Raw genomic sequence first — 16,269 nt, 5'->3', positions numbered from 1 at the left:
AATTAACAAGATACAGCCAAAAGTTGTGTAAGAAAAATATAATTATGTCTCTGAGATGGCTTTCAATCCTAATTAAATTGGGCTATCTCAAAGATAATCCATTCAGTTTCTGTGAGCATTCACTCATTAGCATGTTGCTGGGGGAAGTGCTTATAATAGGGATCTTTGTAGGGGGGGTTTAGTTGCTGTCTGTGTAGAGGCTCATTAGCATTGATATAGGATTTCCCTCCTCCTCTCCCCCCCAGATATTTATTTTATTTAATTAAAAAGACATTCTTTAAGCCATATGAGTTTTGCCTCATAATCATTCCCAAATCCTGAGATGATATTTTACAACAGTAGTGGAGAACCACCTGCTGGAAATCATGCATCTTGCAGTTCAGTCCATGATTCCTTCGTGCCTGTTGTACCTTTTCGAATTCTCTGTCCCAAATGAAAAATGGCTCTGAGGAGCCATTTCTAAAATAAACAAACAGAAAGAAAAGAAAACACATGAACAAGTTTGCAGCCAATTCCAGAATAGGGGCAGAAAATGAGAAGAGAAAAATCATCCTCCAAATGACAAGCAGGAATCAGAGTAATGATGCTGTAAGCTCATACTGTGCAAAAGAAAACACACAGTTATGACATATAAGGGACTACACTAAAATATTAAAACACTCCATTGTTACTGAAACATACTAGAGTCAATTTCATTTTTTTCCCCTTAAAAACGTATTACATGTTTTATGTAAGTTTGTTTGGTTGGTTTTTTTTTCTGCAGGAAACAATAGGAATGAGGGAGCTGTATTTTAAGAATAAGGCACAGCGAAAAAAATAAATTGTGGTCAGTGTACTAAGGGCAGTATTTTCTCTTAAGTTCTGCTTCCACCTGCCATGCTGTGGGAGATTTCTCACTGAGACACTAGAAAGCATCTTGTCAACAGCAAGACTGCCAATATTGTGATGATATCCAGACATGATACCTGAGTTCAGAAAAATAGGACAGTAGTTAAAAGTACAATAAAATGCCAATAAACTAACTTCTTTATTAGCTGTAGAATTGCAGTAGAGATTGATAATATATATTCATCACACAGAGTGCAACCTTTAAACTGTTGTAGATTGTTTTCAAAGTAATTTCATTAGTGGCTATACAATCAAGTAGTTTGTGGTAGAAATGGGAGAAAGATTCTGCTCTAATAGACAACCTTACACTCACCTCTTTCACTCACTCAGTATTATCCAGAACTTTGGGATGGGGGAATGTGCTGGAGATGACAAAATTACTTTTATTGAAACATCTTTATTTTGACACTTTTCCAATTATTTAGTTTCTTTTCTAGATTACAGACAGATTAATGGATCATTGAAAAGGATTCATGTATCTTTTATTTCTTTAGCAAAATACATTACTATAAGTCCTAATGTGGGAGAGATGAAGACTAACTACTTTCCATGTTGCACCAGTACAATGTTTCTCTAACAGGATCAGTTATGAGGCCTATGTGAATGCTAAATGCTTTTGCTTTAGAAACTCGGTGTAATGGAAATGCTGAAAATGCTGGGGGTTTTGACAAGGGACCATCCCCACCAAATGAAAGTCGTATCTACGATACCAGGTTCACTGAAATAGAAATTCTGAGTGTGTTATGCAAGCCCAGTCCCCTGAAGGACTGCTTCCCTGTGAGGGGAAGGGGAGGGCCAGGCACTGACCTCTCCCCTGGGGTGACAGGGACAGGGCCTGAAGCTGCATCAGGGCAGGTTTAGGTTGGATATTAGGAGAAGTGTTTTATCCAGAGGGTGGTTGGAACAGGCTCCCCCGGGAAGTGGTCACAGCACCAAGCCTGACAGAGCTCAAGAAGCGTTTGGAAAACACTCTTGGGCACATGGTGTGACTCTTGGGGTGTCCTATGCAGGGCAAGAGCTGGATCTTAGAGTCGCTTCCTACTCAGCATATTCTGTGATTCTCTTTAACTTCAGTTAAATATCAAGCACAGCGCACAGGCTTTTATGCACAGCTATAGTTTTTTAAATGCCAAACCCTCTATTTATATTTTTTCCCCCCAAAGTAAAGTGTAAAGTATAAAGAACCTAGATGCGTGAACTCCATCTATCTGCCACAAGTTAAGGAGCAAGACACACCATAGGTTGACAGGAACAGAGCAGTCGAAACTGCTCCAAACGAGGGCAGGACTGATCCTCGTCCACGCTTAGTAAAATCGACACGATTTTACTTGTCTTCCAATCAGGCAAAAGCATTTATAGAGTCCATCGCCGTTTTCATATTTTATTTTGTAAGAAAAACACGCTCAGCGATTCTCCGCCGGCCGCACAACAGCGCCGGACGCGTCCCAGTCCTGCCATGGGCGGGGTCGTTCCCTGAGTGGAAAACTACCGCTCCCAGGAGGCACCGCCACCGGCCCTGGGGCGCCGCGCCCCCCGCACAATGCACCTTGGGAGTTGGAGTTTCTTCGCCCACTGCTCTTCTCCCGACCGCCCCGGCGGTTGCGCGGGGGATCCTCGGGCGCTCCGCGGTGCGGGTCGGGCGGGGCGCGCGCAGTGCGGAAGGGCATGGGCGGGCGGAGGTTACCAGGTAACGGTGAGTGTCTGTCTGTCCGTCTGTGTCTGTATCCCTCCGCCTAGAACCGCCCCCCGCGCCCCCGGCGCAGTGGCGGCCAAGATGGCGGCGGTGGCTGAGGCAGGAGCGTCGTGAGCGCCTGGGCCAGCCCGGTCCCGCCGCGTCGGGCGAAGCGAGGCCCCGCCGTTCCTCCGCCGCCCGAAGACGAAACGTTCGTCCGGGCAGCCCGGGCCCCGCGAGTGGCGGCCGGCGGTGGAGGAGGAGCCAGGCGGGGTGACCTCCCCTCCGGCGCGGGGTGAGCCGCCTTCTCCTGCCCGTGGCGCGGCGCGCTGCCCCTTCCCCGTCCCTTTCCCCTGGTGGCGGCGGCCCGCCTGGGTGGGGGTTCGGGGCAGCCAGTGGGCTCGGACGCATGTGCGGGGCGGCGGGGAAACCGTGCGGGAGCGGCGAGCTGTGCGGGCCGCGCCCCTCGCACAGGGCAGGGCGCGTTATCCGCTCTCCAAGGAGACGCCGCCGCGTTCGCGGCAGCGGAGGCGCCTTGAGCAGAGCCCGCCTACCCACGCAGCCCGCGGCGCCCGGGCTTTGGCGCCGGGAAGGAGCGGGATCTCTGCCCGCCGCCCCCCGGCCGGGAGCGTCTGGCCCGCCTCAGGCAGTGAGCGGTGCGGCCGGCAGAGCCGCTGGGCCGTCGCTCGCTCCGGAGCCGGCCCCGGTGGCGGCGACGAGACCCGGCGGGCCTGCGCTCGGCGCCTGCCGTTGGCATCGCAGCGGGTCGGGACGGCGGAGCCCGCGGGCGCTGCGGAGGCCCCGGCGCTGGAAGCTGTGAGTGCCGGACACACCGCCCAGAGCCGGCCTGTGTGAGTGTGCGGCTCCTGTGAGCGCTGGCCGGTGCGGCAGGAGAGAATTTGCTCTGCTGACTGCTCCTGTGTGATGATACTGTGTGGTTTGCTTTTAAGGAGTTAATGCCCAGTGAGGAGTGCACGTCTTAAAAAGCTAAAGTTAAAAGGAAGTATTTAGCTCCATTTTCAGCCTTTATGGTGCTTTGATGGTTTTTTGTGACTTTCTGTTTTCCGTTTAAGTTTTTTTGATTGTCAGAAGTTTCCTCTGTGCAGTATTAGGTGCTCTAGAGAGCTCCTTTGTTCACATGAATGCTACGGGAAAAACTTCTCAAGAGCATCTTTACTGTAGAAAAAGCCTTTTGAAGTACATACCTTTGTGTTAAGTAGTGTCTCTTCTGTGCAGTCTTCACGTCCCGATACATGTGCAGAATGTTTTGACTCTTGTCTTACGTATTTTGCCTATAATTCTGCATGTTATCTCAGGTTATTATTTCTATAGAAGGTATAGTTGAAAGTCGTATTTTTTTCCCAAGTCCCTGGTAAATGTTGTAAGGCAGTAGGCACATGCTCAAAAGCTTTTGTATAGATCCTATGACTTGCAAGAACCTGAAATTAGGAATTGGTTGCTTTAGGTAGATAGGTAGGTAGTGGGAAGATAGCAAAGTTTTTAGAAGAGGATTTTTTGTTAAAGTAGCTGGTAAAATGAAAACAAATTAAAATGTATATTGGTAAAATATATATGTGGAGGTGGAATGAACAGCTTATATGAAAGAAACAAAAACCTGGCTGAACCTCTCTGTGTTTTTCAACTGAGTTAAAGAGGTAATAGACCATCAGAGCTCTCTGATCTTACTTACTTGATTACAGTTCATTTGGAAGTGCCAAAGACTATAATAGGAATATTTAGAAACTTTCTTTTTGGTACGGGGATGGTTCTGTTGGAACACTTTAAAATCCACTTGCTGGAAATTATGAAGATACTCTTGTTTTTGAGCCGTGTTTGTCAGGGCATGTTGATGTATGCTGGGTCTCCTTGCTTGAGAATCCTGTAATTCACAATATTCCAGAGTCCTGTAATTCACAATATTCCATCTGGGGCTGTGAAATTACTTCGGAGGTAATGGAGTCTCCTACAGCAAAGATAGTTGAGAACCGGTTTTCTGAAAGTTTCAGAAGAAATAAATGTGAGTAGTTACTTGTATTATGTAGAGATGAGTACTGCCACTTCTTCTTAGAGTGGAAGATAGGGAAAAACTACTTTTGCTATGGTTTTAGTAGAATTATATAACGTGATGATGAGGAAACAGCTTAGAGAATTGGACTGTAAACCCAGATGGCCTCTAATCTTCCTCATAATGCTCAGTGACATAGGTCAGGATACAGTGTCTGGTGAAATGTTGGGTCTTACACATCTGCAAAGCTGAGCAGTTTATCTGTAACTGGAGATAGTTCATTAAAATCATGGCTGCTTTTGAATTGATAGCTATGCATTTGCTTTGGATGCTTGTAAGTTTTAGCATGAGCTTCCCTGTGCACTTTTCTAGGATGTGCGCTCTGGTTGCATGGCCTAGTGGGCACCTCTGTTGGGATGAAGAAGGGAGTGAGTCCTTGTGCAGGGACAGTAGGGCAGAGTTGCCAAGGCCGAGGCCCCTGCACCTGTTCTCTGTGTGTTGTGCTTGAGAGATGGAGAAGAGGAATGACTCCAGACTGTTCCCGTGGCCTAGGCTGGCACGCTGCCCAGTGGAGATGTGGTTATGGTGTGAGGAGCATGCCTGCTAGATCCCATTTCCTTTGTGATTTAGTAACTGGCTGTGTTTGCATAGGAGTACTGCCTGGTGAGTGTGCCTCTGGAGAGGGCTGTACTCTGGGAGTTTGATTGAATCCTATACCTAAGCAAGATAGATGTGCTAGGACAGCTTTTAAATTTAGTTCAAGATTTCAGTTTTCCTTTCTGGAACTGATATAAAAAAAACCCAACAAGCTTCTTAAATATTTTGTATTCTTTAGTTTTGGGTGATTTCTTCACCTGCACTATGAAAATTAGTAGATAGTTGCAGTAAAATGTTGAGAAAGTGGTTCCTATCAACTTCTATATTTATATTTTTTCAGTTAAGCTTAGGGTTATATCCTAACATAGTGGTGGAAACGAGCTGGAAAAAGTAAATCTCTGCAAGACTGCCTTTCTTCTGCATCTGTTACAGTTCTTAGTTAAATTTTGTAGCTCTCTACACTGCAATTGTGCCAGCAGCACTTAGCAAATATAGTTAGTTACATATTCTTCACCTTTTGGAACAGGCTAATCTAATTTTACTTTCATAAAGGAATACTTTTTCTGATCTTTCAGCTTTAACAATTTTTTTTGGTTCCAATGTCAAAACAAGAAGTGAAAATGGAAAGTTCAAACATTTAAGTTACTTTCTATTGCACAGAGTGACCCTGATGGAGAGCAGCTAAGCTCTGTGGAACTCACGGTTTTGTTTGGTTTCGGTAGAATCTGTAATGTTAGTGGCAGGTCATTCACTGCTTAAATAGCTTAATGTGTGGTAATGAAAGTAAAAATCCTTTTACTGACGTCTGTCTTCCATGTATTTTTGCAAGTGTGTCATTCAGTACTCTGTTTTCAGTATCTCAGTATTAAAATGGATGTGAAAGTTTGACATTCTGGGTCTCCAGAGTCACTTACTGTATCGAATAGACATCGCCCTGGGTCTGGAAGTGTAGGCTGTATGAATTACAAAGCAGCCTTTCTGAGCACTGTACAGTTTGTTTTAAAGTAAGGACAATTGAAACCCTCAGAAAACCCCCAAATCTTTCTTTCATAGATCAGAGGTTAAAAAGGCCTGAACTCACAACTACTATTCCTTTATTTTTTTAATGCCACTTTCTGTGTTCTTCTCATTGATACATTTCTAGTAACAGAGCGTAGTAAATGGGGAGTTTAGTTTCTTAAACAGCTTTTTGTTTTTATCATATAATGAATATGTAGTTGTCTTCTCAGATCATGAATCTTTAAAATTTTCTATGTAAACTGATTTTAATACGGCACATTTCTTTCAACTCCTTATAGATTGCTTTTATTGATCACTTGTCATGGCAGCAGGAGGTGGTCCCTTTGAAGAAGGCATGAATGACCAGGGCTTGCCCAGCTGGAGCAATGAGAGCCTGGATGACCGGCTGAACAACACGGTACAATTCTTCTTTTCTTTTTGTTGCCATTTGGTGCTGGACATTAGAATTACCAGCTAGATTCTCTTAGTGGCAGGTAACAATGCAAACCCCTAAGCCTCATCATGCATGGCTTTGCATCCAGTGCAGCTTTACCTGGAAAACCTGAGGTACATGTAAGGAAGCAGTGGGTATAATTCAGAGATTGTGAGGTCTATGGGGTATTTATGACAAGTGTTTGGGGTAAATAAAGTAGCTAGACACAAAAACATTGTAGGTGACAGGAAAGTGAAAGCTATAATTTAAAATGTTCTGAACTCCTAAAAAGTGAAGTCCCCAGCAAAGAAGAAAAATACAAGTTAATTTAATGCATTTAGGATGAAATGGATTTAAAATTTCCTGATAAGTTATTTTTAATTATGCAGTGGGGAAAATTTTATTTTGTAAAGTGACATTTGCTCTAGAAAACTTAGTGCTTACTTCAATGTGGCTTGCTATTTTTACTTCTAAAATGGAAGTAAACTCTCTCACAGAATGCAAACATTTGCTTTTTGTCTGGGTGGATAACAAATACTATTTTTTTCTCTCTCCTACCCCTTAAGGACTGGGGAGGTCAACAGAAGAAAGCAAACAGATCTTCAGAGAAAAACAAGAAAAAGCTTAGTGGGGAAGGTGAAACAAGACTTACTAATGACATATCTCCAGAATCTTCCCCTGGAATGGAGCGACGGAAGACCAGAACTCACAGCTTTCCTCATGCTCGATACATGACTCAGATGTCTGTTCCAGAGCAGGCTGAACTAGAAAGGCTTAAACAAAGAATAAACTTCAGTGATCTGGATCAGGTTTGTGTGAATACTGGCTCCCACTAAAATGTGACTCCAAAATGTATTCAGTTATTGCTTAATAAAGTGACAGATGAGTACACAATCCTTTCATAAGTGATCAAGGTAAAAAAAACCCAAACCTATAGGCACCATGACAACCAAATCAAAATTTTGGTTTTGAACTTCAGGAAATACGAGAAAGTTCAGGACTATGGCTTTCCTCTGTTTGTGTGATAGCTGTCTTCACTTTCTTGCTCTCAGCCATTATAAAATTCATGTGTCCTCAGAGCAGTATTTCGTACTCATCATACTTGTATGCTACCTGAAAATAGCTGTTACTTTGTTTTGAAAATCTGTTCTCAAACTGCCAGTTTGTGGTCCTGAACATTGTTACCCTTGTGGATTAAGCAGAGGAGTATCATTAAAAACTGCTCCTCAGTAGAACAGAGAATTTTATGGCACAAATTCTTGAACCAAAACTACTTTTTTGGAAATACAGCACATTCATCCTTCCCTTTTCCAAAGCTAAGGAAAAATATGAGGGATTGAGTCTTTTGGAACAAGGCATAAATTTGTGCTAACGATTTCAGAACGGAGGCTAGTTCATCATTACCAAAGGTTGTTGCTGACTTCTTTGGTTATGATGGTTCTTTCCAGTGTGATTTATTGTGCTGATTTACAGTTTAAAGGCTGGGCAAAACTTCCTGCTCAAATATATGTTATGGCAACATGTTGCTATTCACAAGGTTTTAAAGAAAAGCTGAAGTTTTGAGGTATTATGTTCTGCACAGGAATGTGCTACTCTTTTATTACTATTCTTTCCTCAAGTGTACCTGGAGAAGTAGACTGCCTTTTGCTACAGTAAAGATCGAGTTCACAGCAAAAATGAGGAACTAAATGCTGAGAAACTACCAAATGTTTTTTGGTTCTCATTGTTCTGGGAGGATGGATTTGCTTTCTGAAGACTTTGTGACAAAAAATCATTGGCACTGTCTTCAGCTAACTTTTGGCCAGTTGATGACTGATTAGGTAACTTTAAAATCAGTCTAATAATACTGTAGGAATAGTAATACAAGCAGTGAAAAAAAAAGCAGTATTGAGAACATATTGGATGAAAAAATAAAGCATTTTTTCTTACTTTTGTTTGTATATAGAGAAGCATTGGAAGTGATTCGCAAGGCAGGGCAACGGCTGCTAATAACAAACGTCAACTTAATGAGAACAAAAAACCATTCAACTTCCTGTCACTACAGATTAACACTAACAAAAGCAAAGATCCTGCCTCAGCTTCCCTAAAAAAGGAAGGTGGGGTATCAGCGCAATGTAAAGAGTTGTTTGGAGCTGCTCTAAGCAAGGATTTCTTGCAAAATTGTCAAGCATCTGCTCAAGAAGATGGAAGGGGAGAACAAACGATGGATAGTAGCCAGGTATTTACACAGCCTATAAAGTCTGCAAAATATTGACTCTTAATCTTCAGTGCTGCTTTCTAAATGTCTTCGAAGTATAAATTCTTAGTGGAAATATTTAAGTTCTGCTCTTCTGAAACGTGAAGAAAACATGAAACCACACTTAATAATCTACTGTTCTTTAGAAATCTGCTTGTTGGTAACAGAAGTAATAATAATTTTCATTTTAGAGGTTGGTTCCCTTTTATGTGGCTCCAGAAAGTGCTCTCACAGTTGACTGTTTTCCTACATTGATGAGCTCAGTTGTGTTCTAGCCTGTGTTGACCAGAAGCCCTGTGCTTCAGCCTTGCAACTTCCTGCATGCATAAATCTGTCCTTATAAAGGCTGTTGACTTTTAACCACTTGTGGAAGAGCGCTCAGAGGAGTGAAAGTACTAACCTGTCTCCCTTTCATTACTCCTTTGCTGTTGCTGTCCCTGTCTTGTGCATTGAATACATTGCAGTTGCAGCTGAATGCATTCAGTAACTTCAGTGTCTTTGCAGATTGTGAGCAGACTAGTTCAGATTCGCGACTATATTGCTAAGGCCAGCTCCATGCGGGATGATCTTGTAGAGAAAAATGAGAGATCGGCCAATGTTGAGCGTTTATCGCACCTTATAGATGACCTTAAAGAGCAGGAGAAATCCTATCTGAAATTTTTGCAAAAGATGCTTGTAAGTTTGAGAACATAATATGTTTGTTTCTGCACTGTAAGCTTTTTTTAGGAGTTGACCGTTTATGTTTTGATGGTGCTACTGAAGGTGTTGATTTTGGTATGTAGTACCTTCCATAATTCATTTTTGCTGCCCCCTTATATAGCTTTTGATTTGTGCTAATGAAATATTTCAGGCTAGAGAAAATGAGGAGGATGATGTTCGGACTATAGATTCAGCTGTGGGATCTGGTTCTGTAGGTGAGAGCACATCGCTAAACATTGATGTGCAGTCTGAGGCTTCAGATACCACGGTAAGCTGCCTTTTAGCAATTAAGGTAGAAATTAGGGCTTTATTTTGGTTTTTTCATGGGTCTTATGATAGTGTCATAATCTGCAGTTCAATTTGAAAATAGTAAATCCCCAAGCACTCCATTAAAGAGGTGTCCATGCATGTGTGGGTTTATTTTTTTAATATGAGAAAAAAGTAATGATTCTGTCACAACAGCAATCTGAAGAATCTTTTAAATCTTTATTCTTTCTTCAAAGTACAATGAAGAGTTGAATGTGTACTTTGGCAGAGAACTCACTCATTTGTTGTAGGAAGAAATACCTTTCTATACAATTTTTCATCTCTAGGTTTGTTTCTGTTAGTGGGGAAAGTTTTTGGGTATTGGGTGAGGGGGGAGTTAGAAATGTATCATTAGTGGGCCATTGTCCAAGCATCTTTCTAGTGACAAGATAGAAGTATTGACCTAACACAGAAGTTTCTCTCATTTTTTGGGAAGATGGGCACCTCCTCAGAAAATGTGTTCTGAATTTAGTGCTGAGATAAACAGTCCAATCTTCCTTTCTATTTATAAAAGCTTTTTTTTTAACGTGGTAAACATATCTTGTAGTAGATACAAAGGCATTTTAATAACTTAGGTTTTGTGTCTTCGATTCTATTACACTGAGGAAAAGTACCAGAGGGGAGGTACTCTTTTTGGCCAGTTAGCACACTGAATGTCCTATGCATAGGGAGAATTTACTTGCTTGGGAATAAAACAGTTAAAACATTAAGAAGCTTTTGTAATTATTTTTAGCTTTATAAGAACCCTTTCTGTGTCTGTAAGGAAATTTAATGATAGACATGGAAGATGCACTTTTAACTTTAAAAAATTAAATTTTTTATGCAAAAAGATAATGCAGAAAAACATATGTTTTTTAAGAATTGTCTGTATAAACTTGCAGTTGTCTCAATATTTGCAAAATTTGCACTGAGTTTTTTGTTTGGCTCTTAATTTTGCATCTAAGCTCTCTTTACATGCAGCTTGAATGTTTTACATGCAGAGTGCATACTTCTGGTCATATAATGTTGATTGCTATATGGAGCTCTATTGTTGTGCAAATTCTAAGAATGACTAAAATGGTCTTCACTTTTTAGTAGATGTTATTAGATAGTAGTTTTCATTATTTGACAAAATAAAGTGGGTAGGTTTGTAACTTAAAAATATATGCTAAGTTGGAGTGCATTTTCAAATTCTAACATACTAAACTATTCAATATAGGAGGTATCTTTTAGTTTGAGTTGTCGGCCCCGCATTGAGGACAAACTAGGGAATTCAACTGCACGAGAACAGGTTACAGACATTGATGTTACACCAAGCCCCAAAGGGAAAGGACAGAGAGCTGCTCTGAATGGCAGGGAAATCTGGTCTTGTGGGATTAATAGCCAGGATCATGGATTGCTTTCAAAGGTACACTTCAAAATGTTACTTTAGCTTCAAATAGGATTTATACAGGCTAGTCTTATTAATTGCTTCAAATGTACTTGTTACTTACCGTGAATGTTCCCACTGGATTGCTTATCTGTATCCAGCTGTCTTTTCATTGATTAGTCTTCTTGGCCTCAAATATTTTTTCTTTGAATAGAAATGTTTCACAATTTTTTCTTCGGAATTGTTAGCATTGAAAGTTAGAATTGATATAACTCTGTACAGCAGGTTTTATGATTTTATGTAGATCATCCTTCTAAGTTTTGTTGTTCCCTTCTTGGGAAAACGTTGTAAATGTGACTTTCAGACACTTGTCATGGTTACACTAATGGTCTGCCAATGCACATTTAAACTAATACCAAATACCGAAGACAAATTAGAAAGTAATAGCCTTAACTTGTTCCACAAGTGTTTTTCCATAGCTGTTGATACCAATATTTAGTTGGAAGGAGGAAAACTTTCAAGATGTCTTGAAAACTTTCTAAAGCATCTTTTTTTACCCATGATGAGCTTGTTTATGTTGTTGTCCTTCCTGTGATTTAATTTTTAAAAAGTCTTCAATATTTTTTCCCCAAAAATAAAAGACTTAAATGTTTTGTCAAGCTTACTAGTCTAAATGTAGAACTAAGTTTGAAAAATTTGTTAAAAGCAGTTTTCATGAACTCAAGCAGATCTGGTACTTTAGATAAAGCCTGGATTATTTCATAGGTGAGTGAGGCTGAGACATACACCCTTGTTCCCTTTGTTCCCCTTGTTCCTTCCTGTGCCGATTTCAGTGTGTGATCTATTTGGACTCTACTCTGCTGTTCATATGGAAGGTGAGGGTTAAACAGCAATCTTCAGTGTTTGTTGCACTCCATCTTTTACTGACACTTTGAGTTTAGAATTCTGGATGTTTTCAGCTTTCTCTGCTGGAAAGTTGAGCATTCCTTAGTACCCAGAACTAGTTCATAAGATGCCTGCTTCTAATCTGACATGTGATGCGGAATATTTGGACTGAATTTTCTACTTTAGAAACTTAATACTGTATGGATAGAAGATTATGCTTTCAATTTAGTAGTGTTCTTTGTAGATGCTTGTTATTTTCCATTATTTCATGTGCAAAGTGCCATAAGGCAACTTCAGGCAGGATCAGGATATTAATGTCTCATTATTAAAATACTTAATTTGAGTAAAAGTTTTGATGCAAATCTCCAGGTCTTAATTAGCATTGGATGACGAAAATGTGTGAGTTTTAATATATTTTAACTGTTCAGCATGCTTTCATTCTTCCAGAACTATTTCAAAATATTGTTTGAAAACAATGTAGACAGGGTTCTATGCCTGTTTTTGTTATGAAATTGATTTAACCAAATCTGATGTATTCTAGTATCAATGCCATAAGTACAGCACACAGAATTAAAGACATTATAGGTTAGAAATGAGATAGTGACCAAAACATGATTCTGAAAATTGTAGAGATTTTAGGCCAGTAAATCAATTGATACCTTTTGTTTTATATAGCTCCATGATGCAATGCCTTACCTTGCTTACCTTCAACAGTCTTAAGGTTAATACCCTCTGTTATGATTTAAAAGACCGAGGCAGGCTTTGGTTAGTCTTTGGGTCACATTAGGGAAGCTGACTGGCTTTGTAAAGAAAAAGAAAACTTAAACCCTCTGGAGCTATAAGCACCTTTTGGTGATACAGGTTTCTTCCTGTTGGATGTCTGAGGATTTTTTTTTTTTAATAAAGAACAGTCAGAAAGGTGGAGCTGTTTCATTTTTGCTTTTTTCCATTAACCAGGCTGTTAATTTATATACAAGTTGTTCTTGCTTTGGTGCTTCTTTTACTGGTTCTCAGCATATAAATGGTTGTAGCTATGGTAATGTTGCTCCATCTCTTGCAGGCCAGAGATCCTCAGCAGGAAGCTAAAGAAGAGTTGGAGAACTTGAAGAAACAGCATGATTTATTGAAAAGGATGCTACAACAGCAGGAAGAATTAAAGGCTCTTCAAGGAAGACAGGCAGCTCTTCTTGCTTTGCAGCATAAAGCAGAACAAGCCATTGCTGTCCTGGATGATTCTGGTATGTGGAATGATGGTGTCTCTTATAGCATGTTAACATGCTGACTGAATGATTAAAGCTAGAATTGTGAAATACACATTAAAAAGGCTTTTTTATCTCAAAGCCTCTGTTTCTGAAGAGTTGACAATGTAACATTATACAATGACGTGTTATTTAAAAACCTGGCACTGATTATTGTGGTTTACCTGTAAAATCCTAAAAGCATTAGTTTTTCTCCTAAGAATTTGTCTACTCTATGATAAGATTCAAATTCAACTTACGGCAAAATAAATGTTTTTGAAATTTGAAAACAGTGAAACTTTACTATGTGTGTAATGAAGTCATAATCTGTGGGGAAAATAAATAATATTTGTGTTTGACTTTATGACCTGTTGGTTTGTATTTGGGGGGAAAGTATAAAGAATCATTTGGGTCTTTCAACTGCCACTTGCATATTTAGTATTGTTTGAATATGAACTTTGAGGCAAAGGCAAAAAAAAAATTTTTTAAAATTTATTTTTCTCATGAAGCTTCTTGAAGAACCTTCCAAGAAGTTTCCAAGACACCATTTGTAGATGTAAATATTGCAACTTATACCAATATGAAAGCTTGGTGTCCTGTTAATTTATTATTTTGAGAGAGTGAAATTACCTGCACTGTTGATTGTTTAGCTATATTAAATAATTGCCGTTTTATTTCTAATAAGTTTCTGTCAGCCTTGGACAAATGAGTTGTTTTCATTTTGCTCTGACCTTTTTAGCAAAACACAGAGCAAGGCTAAAGTCGTTTTGTATGGTCCCTTACAAAGCAGCTCTGAGTTGTCTTGTTAGTATTTTTGTAGCATAAGTCATCTTTCAAGAGTAAAGCTGGTGGAAAGGACACAAAATTAAAAATACATGCTGTATTTTTAGAGGGTCAGTATGTTGATGTCGTTAAACCACACATTTTTATTTAACTAGCCTTTATTTTATTTCTGTAGAAAAATATTTATATTTTCCCCTTTTTCTTTATGCCCAGTTGTAACAGAAACTACAGGTAGTGTTTCAGGAGTGAGTCTTACATCAGAACTGAATGAAGAATTGAATGACTTAATTCAACGCTTTCACAACCAACTTCATGATTCTCAGGTTAGTCCTGAGATTGTACCGTATAGATTTTGCCATTATCAATTTTTATTCTGTTTAACAGTCCAGTTCAATGTTTGTCTTGCTCATCTGTGTGTATTTGCTAGTGAAGTTATCAGAGCTCCCCCCAAACTTGAAAACTCAGCAAACTTGAAAATTCCTAATGGTTATTAGCTGGCAGATCTATGCTTTGTGTCTCATGGGTTTCTGTTAAAGTCTAGAGAAGTAGTTTCTTTATTGCAATTTATTTATTAACTCACTATATTATTGGGATGGCATTAGAATGTTCTCAGTATATACTATTTCCCTTTATAATATTCTTTATTTTGGTGTTGATTCTGGTGTTGCATATAGAAGGTCCATGAGAAAGCTTTTTGTTTCTTACAGTTTATTGACCTTTTTTTTGTTGTACTCTGAATAAAATGGAATTACTCTTTTTAGACACAGTCTGTGCCTGACAATAGAAGGCAAGCAGAAAGCCTTTCACTTACCAGAGAGATTTCACAAAGCAGAAACTCTTCAATGTCTGAACACCAGTCAGATGAGAAGGCACAGCTTTTTAATAAGATGCGAATGTTGCAGGGTAAAAAGCAAAAGATGGACAAACTACTAGGAGAACTTCATACACTTCGTGACCAACATCTAAACAACTCTTCCTGTAAGTCATTTTAGGCAGAACTATATTTTTTTCATGAATACCATGTTTTAAATGTGCGTGTTTTGTAACGTGTTTGAGATTGCAATTGGTCAACGAAATGCTGGTGATAAAAAGTGTGCTGGGGCACTATTAATATAAATGTTTTTTAATGCTGTATAAGTTTCTGTCTTAACAAAAAACTGTACAAGTAATGATGGTAGTGTCTTAGCACTCAATGATGATGACTGTTAGCGCTTTCATTTATAACACTGAAGTTGACTGATGTGAGGATGTGATGTTTGTGTGTGACACATCTGGCTTGTGAAAAAAAGAGCCACATGAACATGAGCTTTGTATTTTTATCACAATATGTTTGCATTTGTGTACCCAGCACTTCATGTGTTAGTAGCTTTATGGCAATATGGCTGTGCTCCCTCTCTGTCAAAAGGCTTTCATGTGCTCTTGTGGCAGGGGCTTCAATCACAGGCCATTCTAGAGGGCCTTACCTGTCTGACTGGATTAGAGCTTTGGCTTTTTCTTTTAATGACTTTCTGCTCTGCTTGTTCACGCAGACCTGTCAACTTGCTGCTCTCGCTCTCTGTTTCTAACAATGCATTTGTACTGGTGACATTTGTCCTGTGGCTGAAAACCTCTGAGGGGTGATCACAGCATATTCTGGTTAGCATTGAGAAATGAGGCCTTGAAGCGCGCGCTTGGAGAAGGACGTGCTGATATAATAGTTATGTTACTGTAGCCCAATTTTTCTGTATGTATTTAGTGCATATAAGATGAACATATTTGGATATGATTTCATGTAGCCAGAAGAAGCAAACATCCAGTTTGTTGTACAGCAAATGGACAAAAGAACTTAGCAGAGGAGAGAAAAATTTGCTAGGATTTTTCTTTTGATCAAATTTCTAAAATGTTAACTTTTTATAAAAAAGCAATGTAGCCCTAAGTAAACCCTTGAAAAATCTCTATAGGCAGATTCACAGCATGAAAGTTTCTACTTCTGACATTTGATAAAGCTAAAAGGGAATAACTGAAATCTTGTTTACACCTTATTACTCACTGCCTATTGACATTGCATGCAGTGAAACTTAGGAAAAAAACTTTTGTTTTGCTAAGGAAAGAAGTTATTAACAGCTGTTTTGTTTATTGATAATATTTTCTGTTGTTATTTTAATATAATTCAGTTAAGCAGATTCCTTATTACGAATTGT

At 39.6% G+C, this 16,269-nt stretch overlaps 1 protein-coding gene across 16 annotated transcripts in view; it reads left to right on the top strand.

Annotated features, from left to right (window-relative positions):
* The first annotated feature begins 2,441 nt into the window (after positions 1–2,441).
* The window catches only part of PCM1 (pericentriolar material 1), a 40,728-nt gene continuing 26,900 nt past the window's right edge, over positions 2,442–16,269 (top strand). For 9 of the 16 annotated variants that reach the window (XM_014264860.3, XM_026791461.2, XM_026791459.2 and 6 more), the window contains exons 1-8: positions 2,715–2,855; positions 6,461–6,579; positions 7,161–7,403; positions 8,540–8,812; positions 9,335–9,505; positions 13,129–13,306; positions 14,303–14,412; positions 14,851–15,067. In XM_014264860.3, coding sequence (XP_014120335.2) covers positions 6,484–6,579; positions 7,161–7,403; positions 8,540–8,812; positions 9,335–9,505; positions 13,129–13,306; positions 14,303–14,412; positions 14,851–15,067 — 1,288 coding nt within the window. In that variant the 5' untranslated portion in view covers positions 2,715–2,855; positions 6,461–6,483. Of the gene's footprint in view, positions 2,582–2,714; positions 2,856–3,180; positions 3,412–6,460; positions 6,580–7,160; positions 7,404–8,539; positions 8,813–9,334; positions 9,506–9,680; positions 9,798–11,033; positions 11,223–13,128; positions 13,307–14,302; positions 14,413–14,850; positions 15,068–16,269 lie in introns of those variants that run through there. The other 7 variants (XM_074541436.1, XM_026791466.2, XM_074541435.1 and 4 more) reach the window with 6 other exon arrangements.

The sequence above is a fragment of the Zonotrichia albicollis genome, chromosome 5 (genome assembly GCF_047830755.1).
Source record: "Zonotrichia albicollis isolate bZonAlb1 chromosome 5, bZonAlb1.hap1, whole genome shotgun sequence".
NCBI classification, from domain to species: domain Eukaryota; kingdom Metazoa; phylum Chordata; class Aves; order Passeriformes; family Passerellidae; genus Zonotrichia; species Zonotrichia albicollis.
Note: the sequence above shows the minus strand (reverse complement) of the source record. Positions and strands in the feature narration are given on the sequence as shown.